This window comes from Dendrobates tinctorius, unplaced genomic scaffold (assembly GCF_039654945.1).
Source record: "Dendrobates tinctorius isolate UK_male_01 unplaced genomic scaffold, ASM3965494v1 ptg000093l, whole genome shotgun sequence".
In the NCBI taxonomy this organism is placed as follows: domain Eukaryota; kingdom Metazoa; phylum Chordata; class Amphibia; order Anura; family Dendrobatidae; genus Dendrobates; species Dendrobates tinctorius.
In genome coordinates, this window is record NW_027361761.1 from 12,089,748 (window position 1) to 12,107,212 (window position 17,465).

At 42.2% G+C, this 17,465-nt stretch overlaps 1 protein-coding gene across 3 annotated transcripts in view; it reads left to right on the forward strand.

Annotated features, from left to right (window-relative positions):
- LOC141098550 (cytochrome P450 2K1-like) overlaps nucleotides 1-5,750 on the forward strand; it is a 42,094-nt gene extending 36,344 nt beyond the window's left edge. For all 3 annotated transcript variants that reach the window (XM_073586436.1, XM_073586435.1, XM_073586434.1), the window contains 3 exons: nucleotides 2,262-2,446; nucleotides 2,975-3,116; nucleotides 5,177-5,750. In XM_073586436.1, the coding sequence (XP_073442537.1) occupies nucleotides 2,262-2,446; nucleotides 2,975-3,116; nucleotides 5,177-5,355 (506 nt within the window). In that variant the 3' untranslated portion in view covers nucleotides 5,356-5,750. The remainder of the gene's footprint in view (nucleotides 1-2,261; nucleotides 2,447-2,974; nucleotides 3,117-5,176) is intronic.
- The last annotated feature ends 11,715 nt before the right edge of the window (nucleotides 5,751-17,465 follow it).

The following is a 17,465-nucleotide window of genomic DNA, read 5'->3' on the forward strand; positions in this document are numbered from 1 at the left end:
GTAATGGGGTTAAGGGTCTTAAGCTGTAAGATAATTGAGAACAAAGTGTTGTGTTAAAACCACTTGTTTCTCTAGTCACCTTCCACGACAGCCAGCTTGGAGGTTGTCTCCCCACCCTAATAGGGGACAGGAACACACAGAGGTTAAATAACCCTCCCCTTCCTGCTCCCTCAGTGTTTTTTCTGAACATACTAGCATGAATAGTTACCGCCAGTAGAGCAGGAATCCTCAGGTAAATATCTCATATAGGGAGGGAAATTAGTGCTGTCGTGGAAGGTTCCTAGAAACCGAATTACCAGTAAGTCTAATTCTATTTTCTCTAGTCACCTTCCACGACAGCCACCTTGGAGTTATGCCAACGTTAATTTTTTTTTAGGGAGGGACTACGGCCTGCAAGACGCGTCTGCCGAATGTCAGATCCCTATTGAAATCCAGTCTATAGTGTCTAGTAAAGGTCTGCACAGAGGACCAGGTGGCCGCTCTGCATATCTGCTCTGAAGACGTATTTCCCCTTGCTGCCCAGGACGTAGCGAGTGGAGTGGAGTGGGCTTTTAACGACTCCGGAGGAGAGAGATGTCTTGCAGAATATGCCAGAGAGATGGACTACTTGATCCAGCCCGCTATCGTGTTCTTTGCAGCCTTCTTCCCTTTATTTCTTCCTGAATGCTGAAGAAACAGGTTCTGGTCAATTCTCCAATCCTTGGTTGCTTCGAGGTAACGGAGAACAACCCTGCGAACATCCAGGGTATGAAATTTCGCTTCCTTCGGGTTAGAAGGATTTGGGCAGAATGAGGGCAACACGATATCCTGGCTTCTATGAAAGTCTGACACCACCTTGGGCATAAAGGAGGGGTCTAGACATAGTACTATACTGTCTGAATTGAGTAGGAGATAAGGTTCCTGTACTGAAAGGGCCAGTAGCTCCCCCACTCGTCTAGCTGATGTGATCGCCACAAGGAACACTGTTTTGAGTGTGAGCATTTTTAATGGGACTTTTGACAGGGGCTCAAACGGGGCCTGTGTTAGGCTGTTAAGAACTAAATTAAGATCCCAGGGGGAACCCGGCTAGGGAGCGAAGGGCAAATCATGCCTGCTGCTATCATAAATCGCTTGACCCAGCGGTGTTTTGCTAGGTCATGGTCAAAAAAGGCACTTAGGGCAGATACCTGTACTTTTAACGTACTCGGAGTAAGCCCTAGATCTAACCCTTTCTGTAGGAAGTCTAGTATTTGGGCAATATTTGGATGGGCAGGGTCAGGGACCTTTGGGAGGCACCAGGAGGAAAATCTCTTCCATATTTTCCCGTAGATTGCATTCGTTATCGGCTTTCTACTCTTTTGGAGGGTCCAGATTACCTCATCCGACAACTCTTTGGCCTTCAGAATGTTGGCCTCAATAACCAGGCTGCTAGGGATAGCTTGGCTGGGTCCGGGTGTAGCAATGGACCCTGGAACAGGAGGTCGGTCTTCTGGGGTAATATCAAGGGACCTTCCTGGGCCATGTCCAACAGAGCGCTGTACCAGCTTCGCCCTGGCCACATTGGAGCCATCAGGATTGTCTTGACTGTCTGCTCTGATCTTTTGTAGGGTTTTTGCCAGCATCGGGATTGGTGGAAAGGCGTAGGCTAGTCTGAAGACCCATGGATGGGCAAATGTATCCGTCCCCCTGGCTCCGTGCGAGGGACTGAGGGAAAAATAGGTCGCAGACTTTGTATTTTGTGCATTCGCGAACAGGTCGACTTCTGGATCCCCCCATCTTGAGGCTAGAGCCTGGAATACTTCTTGGTTCAGAGTGTAGTGTGAATTGAAGTGGGCTTCCCAAAATTCCATCCAGCTATCCCATCTAATGCTATAGCACAACCAGCTAAGATTGACTCTCATAGCCTGTATGAAAGCCGAGACAGGGAATGCAGGAGCCATTTACTCATGAATGTGAATGAGAGGATGTCACAGCTTGGCCATAGGGATAGGGTGAGAAAGCTGTGAAGCATTGAAGAAGAGTACAGATCAAGTGTGGGACAGCTCAGCAGAGAAGAAGATTAATATGTTCGGGAAAAAAGAGAATGTTACACAGGTTTTTCAGGGCAATTAGAGGCTTTGAAGTACTTTTTGATGTTCAGCAACTCAAATCTCTTGGAAAGACTTTAAGTCTGACAAATTTGTATGTCAAAAGATTTTCCTTTCTAGATATAATATTAAAAAATAGCATTGTTAATTCCCTAGTGAGAATGAATCAAACAAATAATTGGCTTTTTTTTCCAGAAAATGTACAAAGTGAAATAGAAAAAGTTATTGGGTCATCTGAACCTCAGTCGGAGCACCGGAAGTTAATGCCCTATACAGACGCTGTCATCCATGAAGTGCAAAGATTTGCCAATATCATTCCTACTAATCTCCCCCATGCCACGACCCAAGATGTCACATTCAAAGGATATTTCATCACAAAAGTAAGTCAACTTTGTTTAATTACTTGTAACTTGTAGTCAAAATGATTAATTACTCTCAGACTATATTTTTATTTTTTTTTTAAATTTTATTCAGAATGGAAAGTTTATGAAATTTTTATAGACTTTATTAGGAGATCTGTCTTTCTTCCTGGAATAAGAAATATAAATGTTATATGTGGCTTCGAAATCCTTGCTTTTTTCCCCCCAAAACTATTACTTGGTATTCATTTGGCGTACAGATGATGGCAGTGATTGGTCAGCTCCTGTCTCCTCCACGGAATGCTCTTTTTATCAAAACAACCTTCTGTAGCACTTTCCCCTCAAAGATAGTAAGACCCAAGTTCTAGAACTTTCAACTATAATTGCTCTCGGGTAGTAGGATGTTCGCAGGACCCTGATCCGCGTACTTTGCCATTGAACCAGAGTCCTGTGAATGTTTTTTTTGCTCAACTCTAGATTTCAGTGTTTAGTACATTTTTTTTACAACATGTATGCAGGTTACAATCTCGATGTATTTTCTTTTTACAGGGAACATATGTTATGCCCCTGTTGACTTCCGTCCTTCGAGATGAGGCCCACTTTGAGAAGCCAAATGAGTTTTACCCTGGACATTTCCTTGACTCCAAGGGAAAGTTTATGCGGAATGAAGCATTTTTGCCATTTTCAGCAGGTAAGCCGAGAAGCTTTAGAATATACATGGATGTACAATGCATATACTGCAAGGCTGTACTTGTCTTATAACTCTGGTACTAAGTTAAGGAAACACCCTTTATTGACATGGATGGCCATGCTTCAATAAGATGTAAATATTTTGAAAAATTTACAGACTATGGCCCCAAATTCATGATGTCACTTTCCTTTTTCTCTTGTGGTATTAGTACCCATTTCTATATGAAAATTCTTCCAAATGGCGTACATCAAACAACTGTTTTTTCAACTTTTGGCACCACAAATTTACACTTAAAGCCAAAAGTTGGAAAAGTTTTGCCAAATTTTTGATGTACTCAAAATTACACAAGGGAGTGGTGAGGACTGGAGTGAAGTAGAGACAAACTTTGCTATTTCTTAAGTCACAATTGGTGAATAAAGCAAAAAATATCTGGAATCACTGAACTCCGCCAACGAAGCAGAGAACAAAAAAGAAACTGGCAAGTATTTACTGTATAAAACAAACACATAGAATAATGAATTGTCAGCAAATAGACCAAAAAAGCACAAAACTAGTCAAAAAGGCAATGATTGTACCAAATTAATTCATTGAACCTAATTTTTGCTTGAAGATTATTGTGGGCTTGTCAGCTGATAGGCACATACAAACATAATGCGTAATACAAAAATAGCCCCTCCTAATTTAACAACTGCTTTTACCACCTTCCCATTAAAAAAACAAATTCGTTTCAACACATTATTTTGACAAATTAGTTATACTTTAATTTCTCTAAAAACAATCCCTCATTTGGCCACCTCAATTGAAAAAATAAACAGTTTTGACTCTTTAACAATAGTAATAAAAAAAAATGGAGAAAAAAATATACCGTGTCCTTAAAGGGAATCTGTCACCCCATTTTAGCCCCATCAGCTGCGGCCACCGCCATCAGGGGCTTATCTACAGCATTCTGTAATGTTGTAGATAAGCCCCCGATGTAACCTGAAAGACAAGAAAAACAAGTTGTATTATACTCACCCCGGTGTCCGGTCGGATGGGTGTCGCCATCCCATCCGGCGCCTCCCATCTTCTAGAGATGACGTCCTCCTCCTTGCTTCTTCCTCGGCTCTTGCGCACACGTACTTTATCTGCCCTGTTGAGGGCAGAGCAGAGTACTGCAGTGCGCAGGCGCCGGACCTCTCTGACATTTCCCGGCGCCTGTGCACTGCAGTACTTTACTCTGCCCTCAACAGGGCACCCACTGCACCCCCCTTCCCCCAGTGAGTATAATCTAATGTGTTTTTCTCATCTTTCAGGTTTCATCAGGGGCTTATCTACAGCATTACAGAATGCTGTAGATAAGCCCCTGATGGCGGTGGCCGCAGCTTATAGGGCAAAAATGGGGTGACAGATTCCCTTTAAGGCCCAAAATGGCTGCATCTTTAAGAGATTAAGATGTAAACATGCACTACTTATATGTGAAAGGGAAATGGCGGTGACAGAGGGAGCTTTCTCCTTCTGCCACGTTCAATGACAATGTAAATCGCTGGGGTCGGAGGTTTCTCTACAAGAAGAGCCAGGCAGACAACTACTCTTTAACCATTTCGCTGATTCAATAACATGAAAACTTCTTCTGGAAAATTATGTCTTCATCATATAAAGTGTAAAGTAATAGTGTGACCCCATAAACTGCTAGCAGCAGTGTGCCCTTATACAGTTTAAGTCAGGTTTCTCATAAACCTGTCACAAAGCTATGTAGTGTAGGCTGCAATGGACCCCAGTGTAACCTTCATAATGGTGTTAACCCGAGTTAGTCCCCTAAAGTGAACCACATTTCCTACGTTTCTACCACAATGAGACAACTGAAGCCCACAAAAATGCTTCAAAATCCCACCAAGGATTCCCCTCCTTCTCCTAGTAGTTCACAGGTCACTTGTAACTTTTTCTTGTACTTCAAAATAAGAGAGGGTACTCTGGTCAGGAGAAGATTTTTAACATACTGTATTACCTCTGATATATAAGAGCAGTAGAATTATAAAGATAATTCACATATTTCTAATGTGATGCCATTTTCTTTTCTCTAGGAAAGAGAAGTTGTGCAGGGGAGAACCTGGCAAAAATGGAGCTGTTCCTCTTCTTTACAAGATTGCTTCAGAACTTCACATTTCAGGCACTTCCTGGTGCTGAGTTGGACCTTACACCAGCTGTTGGGTTTACAACACCTCCTATGACCTATTTGAGTCAAGCCATACCACGTTCCTAGGGACAAGTCCATTAAAAAGCAGTCAATGCTGGGAAACAGATGGAGATTTTCTAGCAAAAAGTAGACCAATCTTCTCCAGGCCCACATGGATTGGAAGCTGTAGCCCATCTAGAGAACCAAGGTTGGAGACGCCTTCTATAGTCCAGATCTGAGCTAGTGATCATAGACAAACATATGTTTTGATAATTGAATGTCTAGGTTCCTTATAATTATATAATTGAAATGAATACCTCAATCTTATTACCTACTTGTTTAGTATTTCTTATTTGGTGATTAGAGCCAGGGTGCAGTCCAGTGAGATCCTATGGTAGTCTAAAATTCACTTCCTGCTTTATCAGACACTCAAGCTACTGCTTCCTTCATATTCAATGAATAAAATCACCAGCTCACCTGTCTTGGCTTTTGGTGGTGTGTGGAAGCTCAGATTCCGTGTAGCCACACGTGAAGCAATCCAAGAAAAACAGAAAAATCCAGCTTCCAAACATGCATAAAAACAGAGATACACGGACAATTCGCATGTGTGCGAAGTAGCAGTAGCAACGCATTTTGAACACTGTTCTTTTTCCAAGCCCTTGGAAAATGAACATATTGGTCGAAACGCGTATCGACAGGTTCGCATTAAAGCGAACCTGTCATCTGAAAAAAACCTTATTAACCTGCAGATATGGGGTTAATCTGCAGGTTAATAGTGATGTGAACCTGCTCAATGCTGGTAATTAGATCCACACTACCAGAAGGAAATGAACCTTATTCCCCCAGCAGTGTCCAGGTTCCAGTCGTAAGGACGGCGCTGGAGACGGTTCAGTTATTCCTCTGTGTATAGGGAACGGTGACTGAAAGCCAGGTCTAATGCTGAGCTGCTGTCAGTCAGTGCCGGGGTGTGGTTACATACACTGCTCTCCATGCACAAAGCGGTGACTGAACCTGCAATGGTGCCCCCCCTATGACTGGAGCCTGAATGCTGCAGGAAGGAATAAAGTTAATTTCCTCCCAACAGCATGGGTCCAAGTGCCGGACAGGTTCATAATGCTACTTATCTACAGATTAACCCCATATTTTCAGATTAACAGTGTTTTTTCTTGGGGTGATGCAGAAGCTTAGACATTACACAGCCTATTTAACAGTGAAAACTTTACTCAGATGTGGTGTTTGCTTAAACTTTACAGCTACAGCAAATTCACAACTTCTTTATAGACACAACTCCTAAACAGGCGTCTACCGGCCACTTCACTACCACAACGCTTGCACACCCTCACTTGCGACTGTCTAGTTCTCTAGACCTTGTGTAATAAGATGAGTGTGAGGTATGTCACCATGGAACAAATGGACCAACAGTTAAAGGGGAGTTTATTTACAGGTATTTTACACTGTCAATACAACAGGGCAAGTATTGATAATATGAAAACAAGTTCTGAAAACAGGCAAAAAGCGTAACGGTATTAAACAATGGTTTAGTGAAAGAAGGGTTACTTGGGGACGATTGCCAGTGGCACTTGTCATCTAAAGTCTCTCTGTACTCTGGTCTTTCTCCGTCCCCTACTGGGGTCTCAGGGGCTAATGCAAGAGTCAGAGACTCTGCTCTGAGTCCTTCTCTAAAGCACTACAGTCTCTCCTGGGGAAGGGAAGCTCCAGCTGCAATCAAGTCTCTCCACAGGAATCGGGGGCTCTGCACTGAGACCACGGGCATGGGGGTCGCATGTGGAGGTCACTGTCTCTGCCCGGGACACCATTTCCACACGGGCCTCAGTCTCTGCACGAGGGTCAGGACACACCTCAGCTGTCACTGTAGACTCCGGCTCCACGCAGTCACGTTCTGCTGTCTCTCTGTGCCGTATCCCAGTCTTTGCCTCCAGAACGGGAGCTCTATCTCTCCCGCGGTCTGTGTCTGCATCCTGTTCTGACCGCTGCCCAGGCTGCTCTGATAACTGTGCGTGCACTTTTCCCGCTCTGTCTGGCTTCCTACCTGCCCAGGACCTTTTGTCTGTCCCCTGGGCAACCTGCTAAGCAGCTCAATGGTTCCAGGCACGGAGCAGAGGAGGCAACCCCCCCCCCCCGGGATCTTCCTGTGTTTCACCCCCTTACATTTGCACTTCAGGCTCACTCCTATGTTGACAGATTCTCCTTTTAATCTTTCTTTATCAAGTTCCTACACTCGCACATAGTCAAAAGGCCTTAGTGGCAAACTCCATTCTGTCTACGTATTTCACAATCTTGTTGGCGACTCTTTACCATCTCTGAACACACAGAACTCTAGGGTGATACAGTACGTTGGTCCCTCTCCTGAGATGGAACTTGATTACAGGTGGCATCCTCACTATGCTCAGACTCTGGATGCTCATCTCCTCTTTTCCATACAGGCAGGCATGGCATCCTCTACCTGGGACAGTCACAGATGTAATCTTTCCTCTGTAACCTGGAGTGAAACGCCATTTGCCTTTGCATGTTTGAGCCTTTTTGTAATGTAGCTCCTACCCGTCTCACATTCCCTCTGCATCTGATACAGAATGGAGGGAAGCCAGTCTTTAAATAACCTTTGTCATCTCCTCCGCTGGAGTTTTGGCACTGGATGTGACACTAAGGTTAAAGTCACGCAACGCTACTCTCATTCAAGAAAATCAGTCTGCTTATGCTTATCACACTCTGATCACACTCTGATCAAAGTTTAAATAGAGTATGTTCTGATTTATGATATAGATAACAATAATAAAAAAAAATCTCCATTCAGTCTGTCCATGAAAAAAGGAATGTACTTGGATGTTATTGCTTCTTTTTCTATGGACCCATAGACATGAATGGCCGAGTGCGATCCGACAATCAGATGCAACTCATACACGCTACTATTATTTTTTTATTTTTTTTCCTTGCGTCGACTCTGAGGAAAAAATGTTTAAATTAATCTACAGATCCAAAGACCACCTTTCCCTATGACATGCAGCATGATCTTAAATAGGAGTCCACAGTACTGAATTTGCCAGGACTGTCACTAACTTTCCGAAACTATCCATGGAAAAATTGGCCATGTCTCAAGCTAACAGAGCTGGGTTTTATGCAAACTTTGTCCAAAAAGTGAATAAATAATTGGTATCTGTAGTGTTTAGGGTTATAAAACTTTGTGATGGTTAGGGACTCAAAAATTGGTCAATATCAAAACTCTGGGAAATTAAGATGTTGGGAAGAGCTACTGGGAGAATGCACTATATATTGGATATTCGTAACATGAAGAAGCAGAAATGTCTGCTGTAAATAGTTCGAGTTCAGGACTTTACCATTAGGTCCAATCCAACAAGCGCTTATCAGAACAGTATGTGACATATAGAGATCTGACCATGATAGTGTGGTAGACCATAAACCTTCTATCCTGGACTGTTTGAGTTTGAAGTAATTATTTACCTGCAAATATATGACCATGTACTTTTACAGTGAGGAATGTATGGGACATGGTGCATGCAATTAGGACTTGAATCGTTCAGAAGAAGCTAAAAAAGTAGTCTGATTTAGAAGACTGATATTCAAAGACCCAATTAGAACAATAATAGAGGGAAGTCTCTTATATGAAGGGAAGCTCCAAAGACCACCTTTCTTGAGGCCCTGACACATCTGTGCATTACATTGATCACCTATTAATTTTAATGAGTCTCGTGTTCCGCTTCATTTTCCCAGTAGAAGAAAAAATGTAAAGATTTACTTCCTTGCAAATTAAAAATTATCGATTTTGGATCCAGAAGGAAAACGCGTTGTATTACGCTTAACTTGGACAGTTTATTTCTGGAGTTCAGAGAATAACTTTACCAATATCAAGTGCTAAGCTTCTTGATTCAGATGTAAAAGTCTGCAATTAAGTAGCGGATGCTTGTGGTCCGGTTATAATCATAGAATTTACTGTTTTTTTATAATAATGACTTTAATTTACACCTGAGAAAAGTGCGGACCGTGGCCCACATCCTGCTCTCTGACTGTTCCAGTTTGGCGGACCAAGACTGGTGAAGGACGGAGATAGCCGTGAGCACAATGGTGAAGAAAGGGAGCTGTCTGCTCCTTCTTCCACCATTCAGCACGTGTGATTGAAACAACAGATGTGGTGACGTCAAAACATCACATCTGCTGTGTGGAGCGTCAGTGCAAATGTGCAAACACCAGAGAAGAGTGCTGGGGGAACAAAACAACTGTATAGATGGGAACCTGGGAGTGGGCTCACATTGTGTATAGGGAGTCTATGTGGGGGCTCATGCTGTATATAGGGGTCTGTGTGTGGGATAATGCTGTACATAGGAGGGAAATCTGTGAATGAGCTGAAACTGTATATAAAGACCTATATGGGTGCATACTGTATATGGGGACCTGTGCGCTTGTGCTTCCCTTCCCTGAGTGTCATGATGTATTACAGCTAATATTCTGCAGAAATAAAGCGAAAACTGGAGCTTATTCTGATCCAGGTGGCTCATCATCTACATACTGTGGTCAAAAGGGACAGAGACATGAGGCACCCTTCATCACATCATTATGATCAGTCTGGCTGTAGGTTTCAGTGCCTCCTTAATACTACTGTAAGTGATCACTCAATCTGAGCTCAATGTTGCTTAAGCTTCAGAACAAAACCAGGGGAAGAGTCTTGAGGAGATCATTTGCATATTTCCAGTGCCTTCTGGGATAAGTGAAGAGTCTCCGCGAGCTCAACGATCACTGGGTTTTGGCCGTTGCAGCTGAAAAGAGGAAATCGGAGAAACCGCGGGCCGAATTTTGGCTCATCTTTCATCGTTTTTAAGAAATCTCAAGATGGAAGAGGCCAGGAGCCATTTGGTGAGCTGCATTTCTTGCTACATGTTCACAGATTTACCAGTGGAAAAGCCAAACTTCACATGCCACAAATGCAAGCTTGTGACCCTGTTGGAGGAAAAGTTGCAAAATCTCGAAGAGAGGTTAGCTACGTTGAAGATCATTAAGGAAGGTGAAGAGTTCTTGGGCAGAGCAGAATTATCTCTTCATGTTACAGAAAGAGAAGAAATTCGAAGTGCACCTGAAGAAACAGAGGAATGGAGACATGTGACCCAGAGAAGCAGGAGGATCAGGAGGCAGTCAGCACCCATACTGCTCAGAAACCAGTACCAGGCTCTCACGCAGGAAAACGATGAAGAAATACATCAGGATAAGACTTTGCCAACAAACAGCAACCTTGTACGCCTTCAGAGTCCTCCTGGATGGAGAAAGAAAAATGTTGTGAAGAAGAAACGGAGAGTGGTGGTCATGGGGGATTCCCTGTTGAGAGGAACAGAGGCCGCTATCTGCAGACCGGATATAACTTCAAGAGAAATGTGCTGTCTTCCAGGTGCAAAAATTAAAGATGTGTCTGACAGGATATCAGGACTCTTCAGACCTACAGATGACTACCCATTCCTGCTACTACATGTGGGGACAAATGACACCACAAGAAACGACCTGGAAACCATCTGCAGAGACTTTGAAGACTTAGGCAAGAAAGTGAAAGAACTGGGAGCGTAGGTGGTCTTCTCTTCCATCCTCCCAGTGGATGGCCATGGAACAAGGAGGTGGAATAAGATTCTGCAGGTGAACAACTGGCTACGTCGATGGTGCCGTCAGCAACGATTTGGATTTCTGGATCACGGAGTGAACTACTTATACGATGGACTACTTGCTAGAGATGGGGTGCACCTTACGAAGACTGGAAAGCAGGTATTTGGAAGTCGCCTTGCTACACTTGTAAGGAGAGCTTTAAACTAGAACAACATGGGAAGGGAAGCAAAAGACCAGAAAAAGCCATACACCTGACAAATGCTATTGAGAACTCTATTAGAAGTGGAAAGGAAGAACAAAGACGAAAGAATCTAATTAATAAAAATATTGCAGAAAGAGAAACCAATCACAAACTAAAATGTTTCTATACTAATGCACAAAGCATGGGCAACAAACAAGGAGAATTGGAACTACTAACACAGGAAAAGAAATATGATGTCATTGGAATCACTGAAACTTGGTGGGACAATACACATGATTGGAATACAAGACTAGAAGGATACAACTTATTTGCAAGAAACAGACTTGATAAACGAGGAGGGGGTGTCGCATTGTATGTTAGAAATGCGTATATCTGCAAAGAGATTGAAGCTTCAGAGACTGGGAGTTCTGTGGAAACTGTTTGGGTAAGAATACAAGGACAGAACAATGGAAAGGACACCATTGTAGGCATTTACTACAGGCCGCCTGTGCAAGCTGAAGATATGGATGAACTCTTTATGCATCAAATGGCCAAGTTCTCCAAAAAATATGACACAGTTGTCATGGGAGATTTCAACTATCCAGACATTTGTTGGGAATCTCTCTCAGGCAAAACTAACAGGTCAAGGAAATTCTTATCCTCTCTTGCTGACAACTTTATCTTCCAAAAGGTAAAGGAGAAAACAAGGGGAACTGCTACCTTGGATCTAATCCTTATAAACAGGGAGGAAATGGTTGAGGAGGTAAAAGTGGCTGGGACCCTAGGAGGTAGCGACCATGCTATTTTAGAATTTTGGATAACTAGAGGCGGAAGACCTGTGAAGACTCAGACGTCAAGTTTAGATTTCAGAAAGGCAGATTTTAAGGGATTCAGAAAGAGAATTGGAGGGATCCAATGGCTGGATATCCTTAAAGACAAAAATGTCCAGGAAGGATGGGAAATCTTGAAAAATGAAATTCTCAAAGCACAGTTGTTAACAATTCCGAAAAGAGGGAAGAATAAGGAGCATTTAAGGAATCCAGGATGGATGAACACAGAAGTTAAGCACATGCTAAAAAGGAAGAAAAAAATGTTTATAAAATGGAAAGAAGGAGGCATATCTAAAGAAGAATATAATGCTGTCTGCAGAACCTGCAGGGCACAAATCAGATTATCTAAAGCTGAAAATGAATTGAGGCTTGCAAGAGATGTCAAAAGCAATAATAAAGGATTTTGGGGATATGTCAAAAGTAAAAGAAAAGTCAAAGATGCTATAGGATTTTTACAGGATGAAAATGATGAAATGGTAAGACAGGATGTTGAGAAGGCTGAACTTTTAAATTCCTATTTTGCATCTGTTTTCTCTCAGAAAGGAAATGTAACATCAACTGTTATTCACTGTCCTATTAAGGGAATAGAAGAATCCAGGATATCTATAAACAGAAAGATAGTGAGGAAACACTTAGCTAACCTAAATGAATTCAAGTCTCCAGGTCCAGATGAATTACACCCCAGAGTACTGAAGGAGATAGCAGAAGAAATTTTTGAACCCCTCTCCATAATCTTTGAAAATTCTTGGAGAACAGGAGAAGTGCCAGAAGACTGGAGAAAAGCAAATGTTGTTCCTATCTTCAAAAAGGGGAAGAAGGTGGACCCAGGCAACTATAGGCCGGTGAGTCTGACTTCTATACCAGGAAAGATCTTTGAACAAATTATTAAACAACATGTATGTCAATACCTGGATAAGAATGAAGTGATTAAACAGAGTCAGCATGGGTTTGTAACTAATAAGTCATGTCAGACTAATTTAATTTCCTTCTATGACGGTATTACTGATTGGGTGGATCAAGGAAATGCTGTAGATATAGTATATCTTGACTTCAGCAAAGCATTTGACAAAGTATCTCATACAATCCTTATTGAAAAAATGACTAAGTATGGAATGGACAAGGCAACTGTTAGGTGGATTCATAACTGGCTTAGTGATCGGACCCAAAGAGTGGTCGTAAATGGCTGCACATCCAGTTGGAAGAATGTCTCAAGTGGGGTACCACAGGGCTCTGTCCTGGGCCCTGTATTGTTCATCTTTATCAACGATTTAGATGAAGGAATTGAGGGTAAACTGATTAAATTTGCTGATGACACAAAGCTAGGTGGGATAGCTAATACTAGAGAAGAGAGAGAGAGGATTCAAAAAGATTTAAATAAACTGGAGAAGTGGGCAGCAACTAACAGAATGGTTTTTAACAGGGAGAAATGCAAAGTACTACATCTGGGCAATAAAAATGAAAAAAGCATATATAGAATGGGAGGAATAGGGCTAAGTGACAGCACATGTGAAAAAGACTTGGGTATACTAATAGATCACAGACTGAATATGAGTCAACAGTGTGATGCAGCAGCAAAAAAGGCAAATGCAATTCTAGGATGTATTAACAGAAGCATACAGTCTAGATCACGTGAAGTCATTATTTCCCTCTACTCCTCTTTGGTCAGACCTCATCTGGAATATTGTGTCCAATTTTGGGCACCACATTTTAAAAAAGACATCAACAAACTGGAGCAAGTTCAGAAAAGAGCGACCAGAATGGTGACCGGTCTGCAAACCCTGTCTTATGAGGAAAGGTTACAGGATTTGGGAATGTTTAGTTTGCAAAAGAGAAGACTGAGAGGAGACTTAATAGCAGTCTACAAATATCTAAAGGGCTGTCACATTGTAGAAGGATCAACTTTATTCTCATTTGCACAAGGAAAGACTAGAAGCAATGGGATGAAGCTGAATGGGAGGAGACACAGATTAGATATTAGAAAAAACTTTTTGACAGAGTGATCAATGAGTGGAACAGGCTGCCACGAGAAGTGGTGAGTTCTCCTTCAATGGAAGTCTTCAAACAGAGGCTGGACAGACATCTAACTGGGATGATTTAGCGAATCCTGCTTTGAGCAGGGGGTTGGACCAGATGGCCCAGGAGGTCCCTTCCAACTCTATGATTCTATGATTCCCTATGAATTGTGGGATAACCGGATTTTCTCTTGTACATTCCACGTCCATTCTTCACTCATCATAACTGGCATCAAAATATCCAGTAATACCGTGACGGCAACAATGGAGAAATTAATGCCGAATCTAATCCTGATTCATTGCCGTCTTACATAATGATCGTTTGTCATGGACGGCGGCAGATATAGAAGAGCTAAATTTGTTAGTTAACTCTCTGGGGATGCATTATTCCTGCATTTTCACATCTTTCCACAGGATTACAACCATTATATGACATATTTTAATAAATGAAAACTGATCAGTTGTAATATTATACTCAGTGTGTGTAACCCGAGCAACGAGCCCAATGTAAGTCTATAGGAAACTCGAGCATCTTTCCGCGGGCCCCCCGGGGGTCTAGAAATTGTGGAAATCAATGCGAACAGTGCTAAAATGACATGGGAACAGCATGGGGAAGGACCCCGGGAAGCATTTCTGGCTCCCAGGTCACTAAAGTGAACAATGTTGTCAGAGTGTTACGCCACTTTTACAGACTCACAATAAAACAAACAATAACAAAACCAAAATGGATTTTCCTGGGAAATATGTTAAGGAACATCATTTCCACGGTAAAGACTTGTACATAAGGCAAAATAAATAACCAAAAACAAATATGCTCCTCCACACCTTGGGCTATATTCACATGTAGCGTTTTTGATGCATTTTTGAACTTTAGCATTGCATTCAACTAAGACAAATGCATTCAATGGGAAATGTCATTTTAACATTTTACAACCTTATCTGTCCATGTGGTGTGTGACACATCATCAGACACATCCTGTTTCATTTATGAAGGAAAGACTCTGAAAGTCAAAAAGGCTATTTTTATAGGGCCAGCAGATGCCCTTTACAATTCTAAAAGGCCAAGCAGTCGGCCCTCACTATTCTTAGAGAGCCATCAGCAGTCTATGCTCTGTTGTTCCCATTATTAAACAGTGGGTCTCCTATACTGTTATTGCATGTGCATTGAGTGTCAGCGCTGCCAAAATTAGGACGCGCCCCAAAACAAATAATCAGGATCAGCCATCCTGCCTCTCTCCACGCTCCGGTCCCAGTGATCCTTTGCACGAATGACCGCGAGATGTCACAGTCTCGCGGGATAACAAAGTCTCGCGGTCATTCGTGCAAAGGATCACTGGGACTGGAGCGTGGAGAGAGGCGGGATGGCTGAACAGGACGTCGGAAGGTGAGAATAACTATATTTTTTATTTTTTTAATTATTTTTTACACCTGATCGCTGGTCTCCCGCTGTCACACACAGCGATGCGTGCTGGCCAGCGGGAGACCAGCGACCAAAGAAATGTCCAGAGGTTTCTTCCAGCGATCAGCGATACCGGCAGGGGGGCCGCTCGCTGATCGCTGTCACACACAGGGATCTCGCTGGTGAGATCGCTGTTATGTCACAAAAGTTGTGACTCAGCAGCGATCTCGCTACCGAGATTGCTTAGTGAGACGGGGCCTTTAGATATGGTATACCCACACTAAGTACTAAGCAAACAAATCTCTCCCTTGATTAGCAGCAACTGTCCCTACACTGACTGATTCTGGAGCAGACTGTGATGAGCATGGCGGCACCAGGTCTCCTATAGACCTTATGATGCTGTGTGGCCAGCCAATCACTGTAATGCCACTACCAACATGGCTGTGGCATTACAGTGTGTGGCAAACAATCCCTGCATGTTCATTGGCTCTTTAAATATAATACATACATTGTCATCAACAAATCCAATTGGAATAAAGAGTATAAAATATAACTTTTAATGAGGACAAGTGTTTTAGTAAGTATAATTATTTCATTTTGAAAAACAGCTCAGTTGTGTCAGACCAACCATCAATATTGTAGTGGTCTGTCTATTGGGGTATAACACTTGTGTATAGGTACTAAGTGACTATTAGATATTGGTAATGATATCAAAAAGTCAATAAAGAGTATTTGCCTGATACCTTTCAGTCAGTTAATGTTGAGAGACAATGCCACTCTACTATCTGCTAGTATGTATCAGCAGTGATGTAGAGTGCTGCATTGTGTGTATAATTACTTTGACTGGCGCTGTCAATAAGCACTCCTAGCAGCAGCAAGCTGTGCTTTAAAAGTTATGTTCTATTAATTGGACAAGTAGTATTGAGGGAGTATGCCACTCTCCTATCTGCTGGTAAGTATCCGCAGACTAAATCAGCAGTGATGTGATGTGCTGCGTTTATAGCTGTGCTAATCATAGCAAACATATAGAATGCTATAAGGATCTGGTAGTTGTAACACTCTCCTGCATATTAATGAATGCGTATAGGGAGTCAGCAACCATGCTGATATGTTTCACTTAAAAGCCATCATATCTATGACCGAATTATTAATACATAACTGCTAGTCCCTGATGATAATAGCAAACACAAACTATGATGAAACATGTAAGGCTTGATTGATATATATATGGGCTAGAAGTCGTCCTGTGCAGTGGGAGAATCTAGCTGTGCTATGCAAAAAATGTCAAGCTAGCTCCTAAGGGTTAGAGATGAGCGACTTTGCCTTTTTTCGGGTCGAGTCGGGTTTCGTGAAACCCGACTTTCGCAAAAGTTGGGTCGAACGAAATTGGCCGACTATAGGGAAAAGTCGGAGGCCGACTGAAGCACGAAACCCAATGCAAGTCAATGGGGAAGCAAAGTCGGCAGGGAGTGGAGGACAGGAAACACACCTACAGTGCCCATATCAATGCCAAAAACATCAATTCTTATAACTGAAGCTTGTCACCCTTAATTTACTATCTAATAATAGTTACACATTGAAAACTTGGGGTTATTTGGCTAAAGTTGTGGGGGGGTTGGGCTTGCTCCAGGTTTTCGTGGGCCCTGGGCCAAAGAGTGTCAGTGCGCCCCTTTCACACATACCACAACTCATGATGCTCCGATACAGCACAGAAATATAGGTATAGTACAATTACACATACTTCACTGCTTACATGACATGACTGATCTATTTTAAATTGTGCAATAGCTCAAAAACAGGACAGTATATTACTCCATACAATGTTATGGCCACCACATTGTGCGCCATACAGAATAATGAGCCCCATATATTTCTCCATGCCAAATAATTAGTAACATATAATGTTCCATACAGTATCTGATGAGCTCCACATAATGCTCCATATACAGTGGGGCAAAAAAGTATTTAGTCAGTCAGCAATAGTGCAAGTTCCACCACTTAAAAAGATGAGAGGCGTCTGTAATTTACATCATAGGTAGACCTCAACTATGGGAGACAAACTGAGAAAAAAAAATCCAGAAAATCACATTGTCTGTTTTTTTTTTTTCATTTTATTTGCATATTATGGTGGAAAATAAGTATTTGGTCAGAAACAAAAT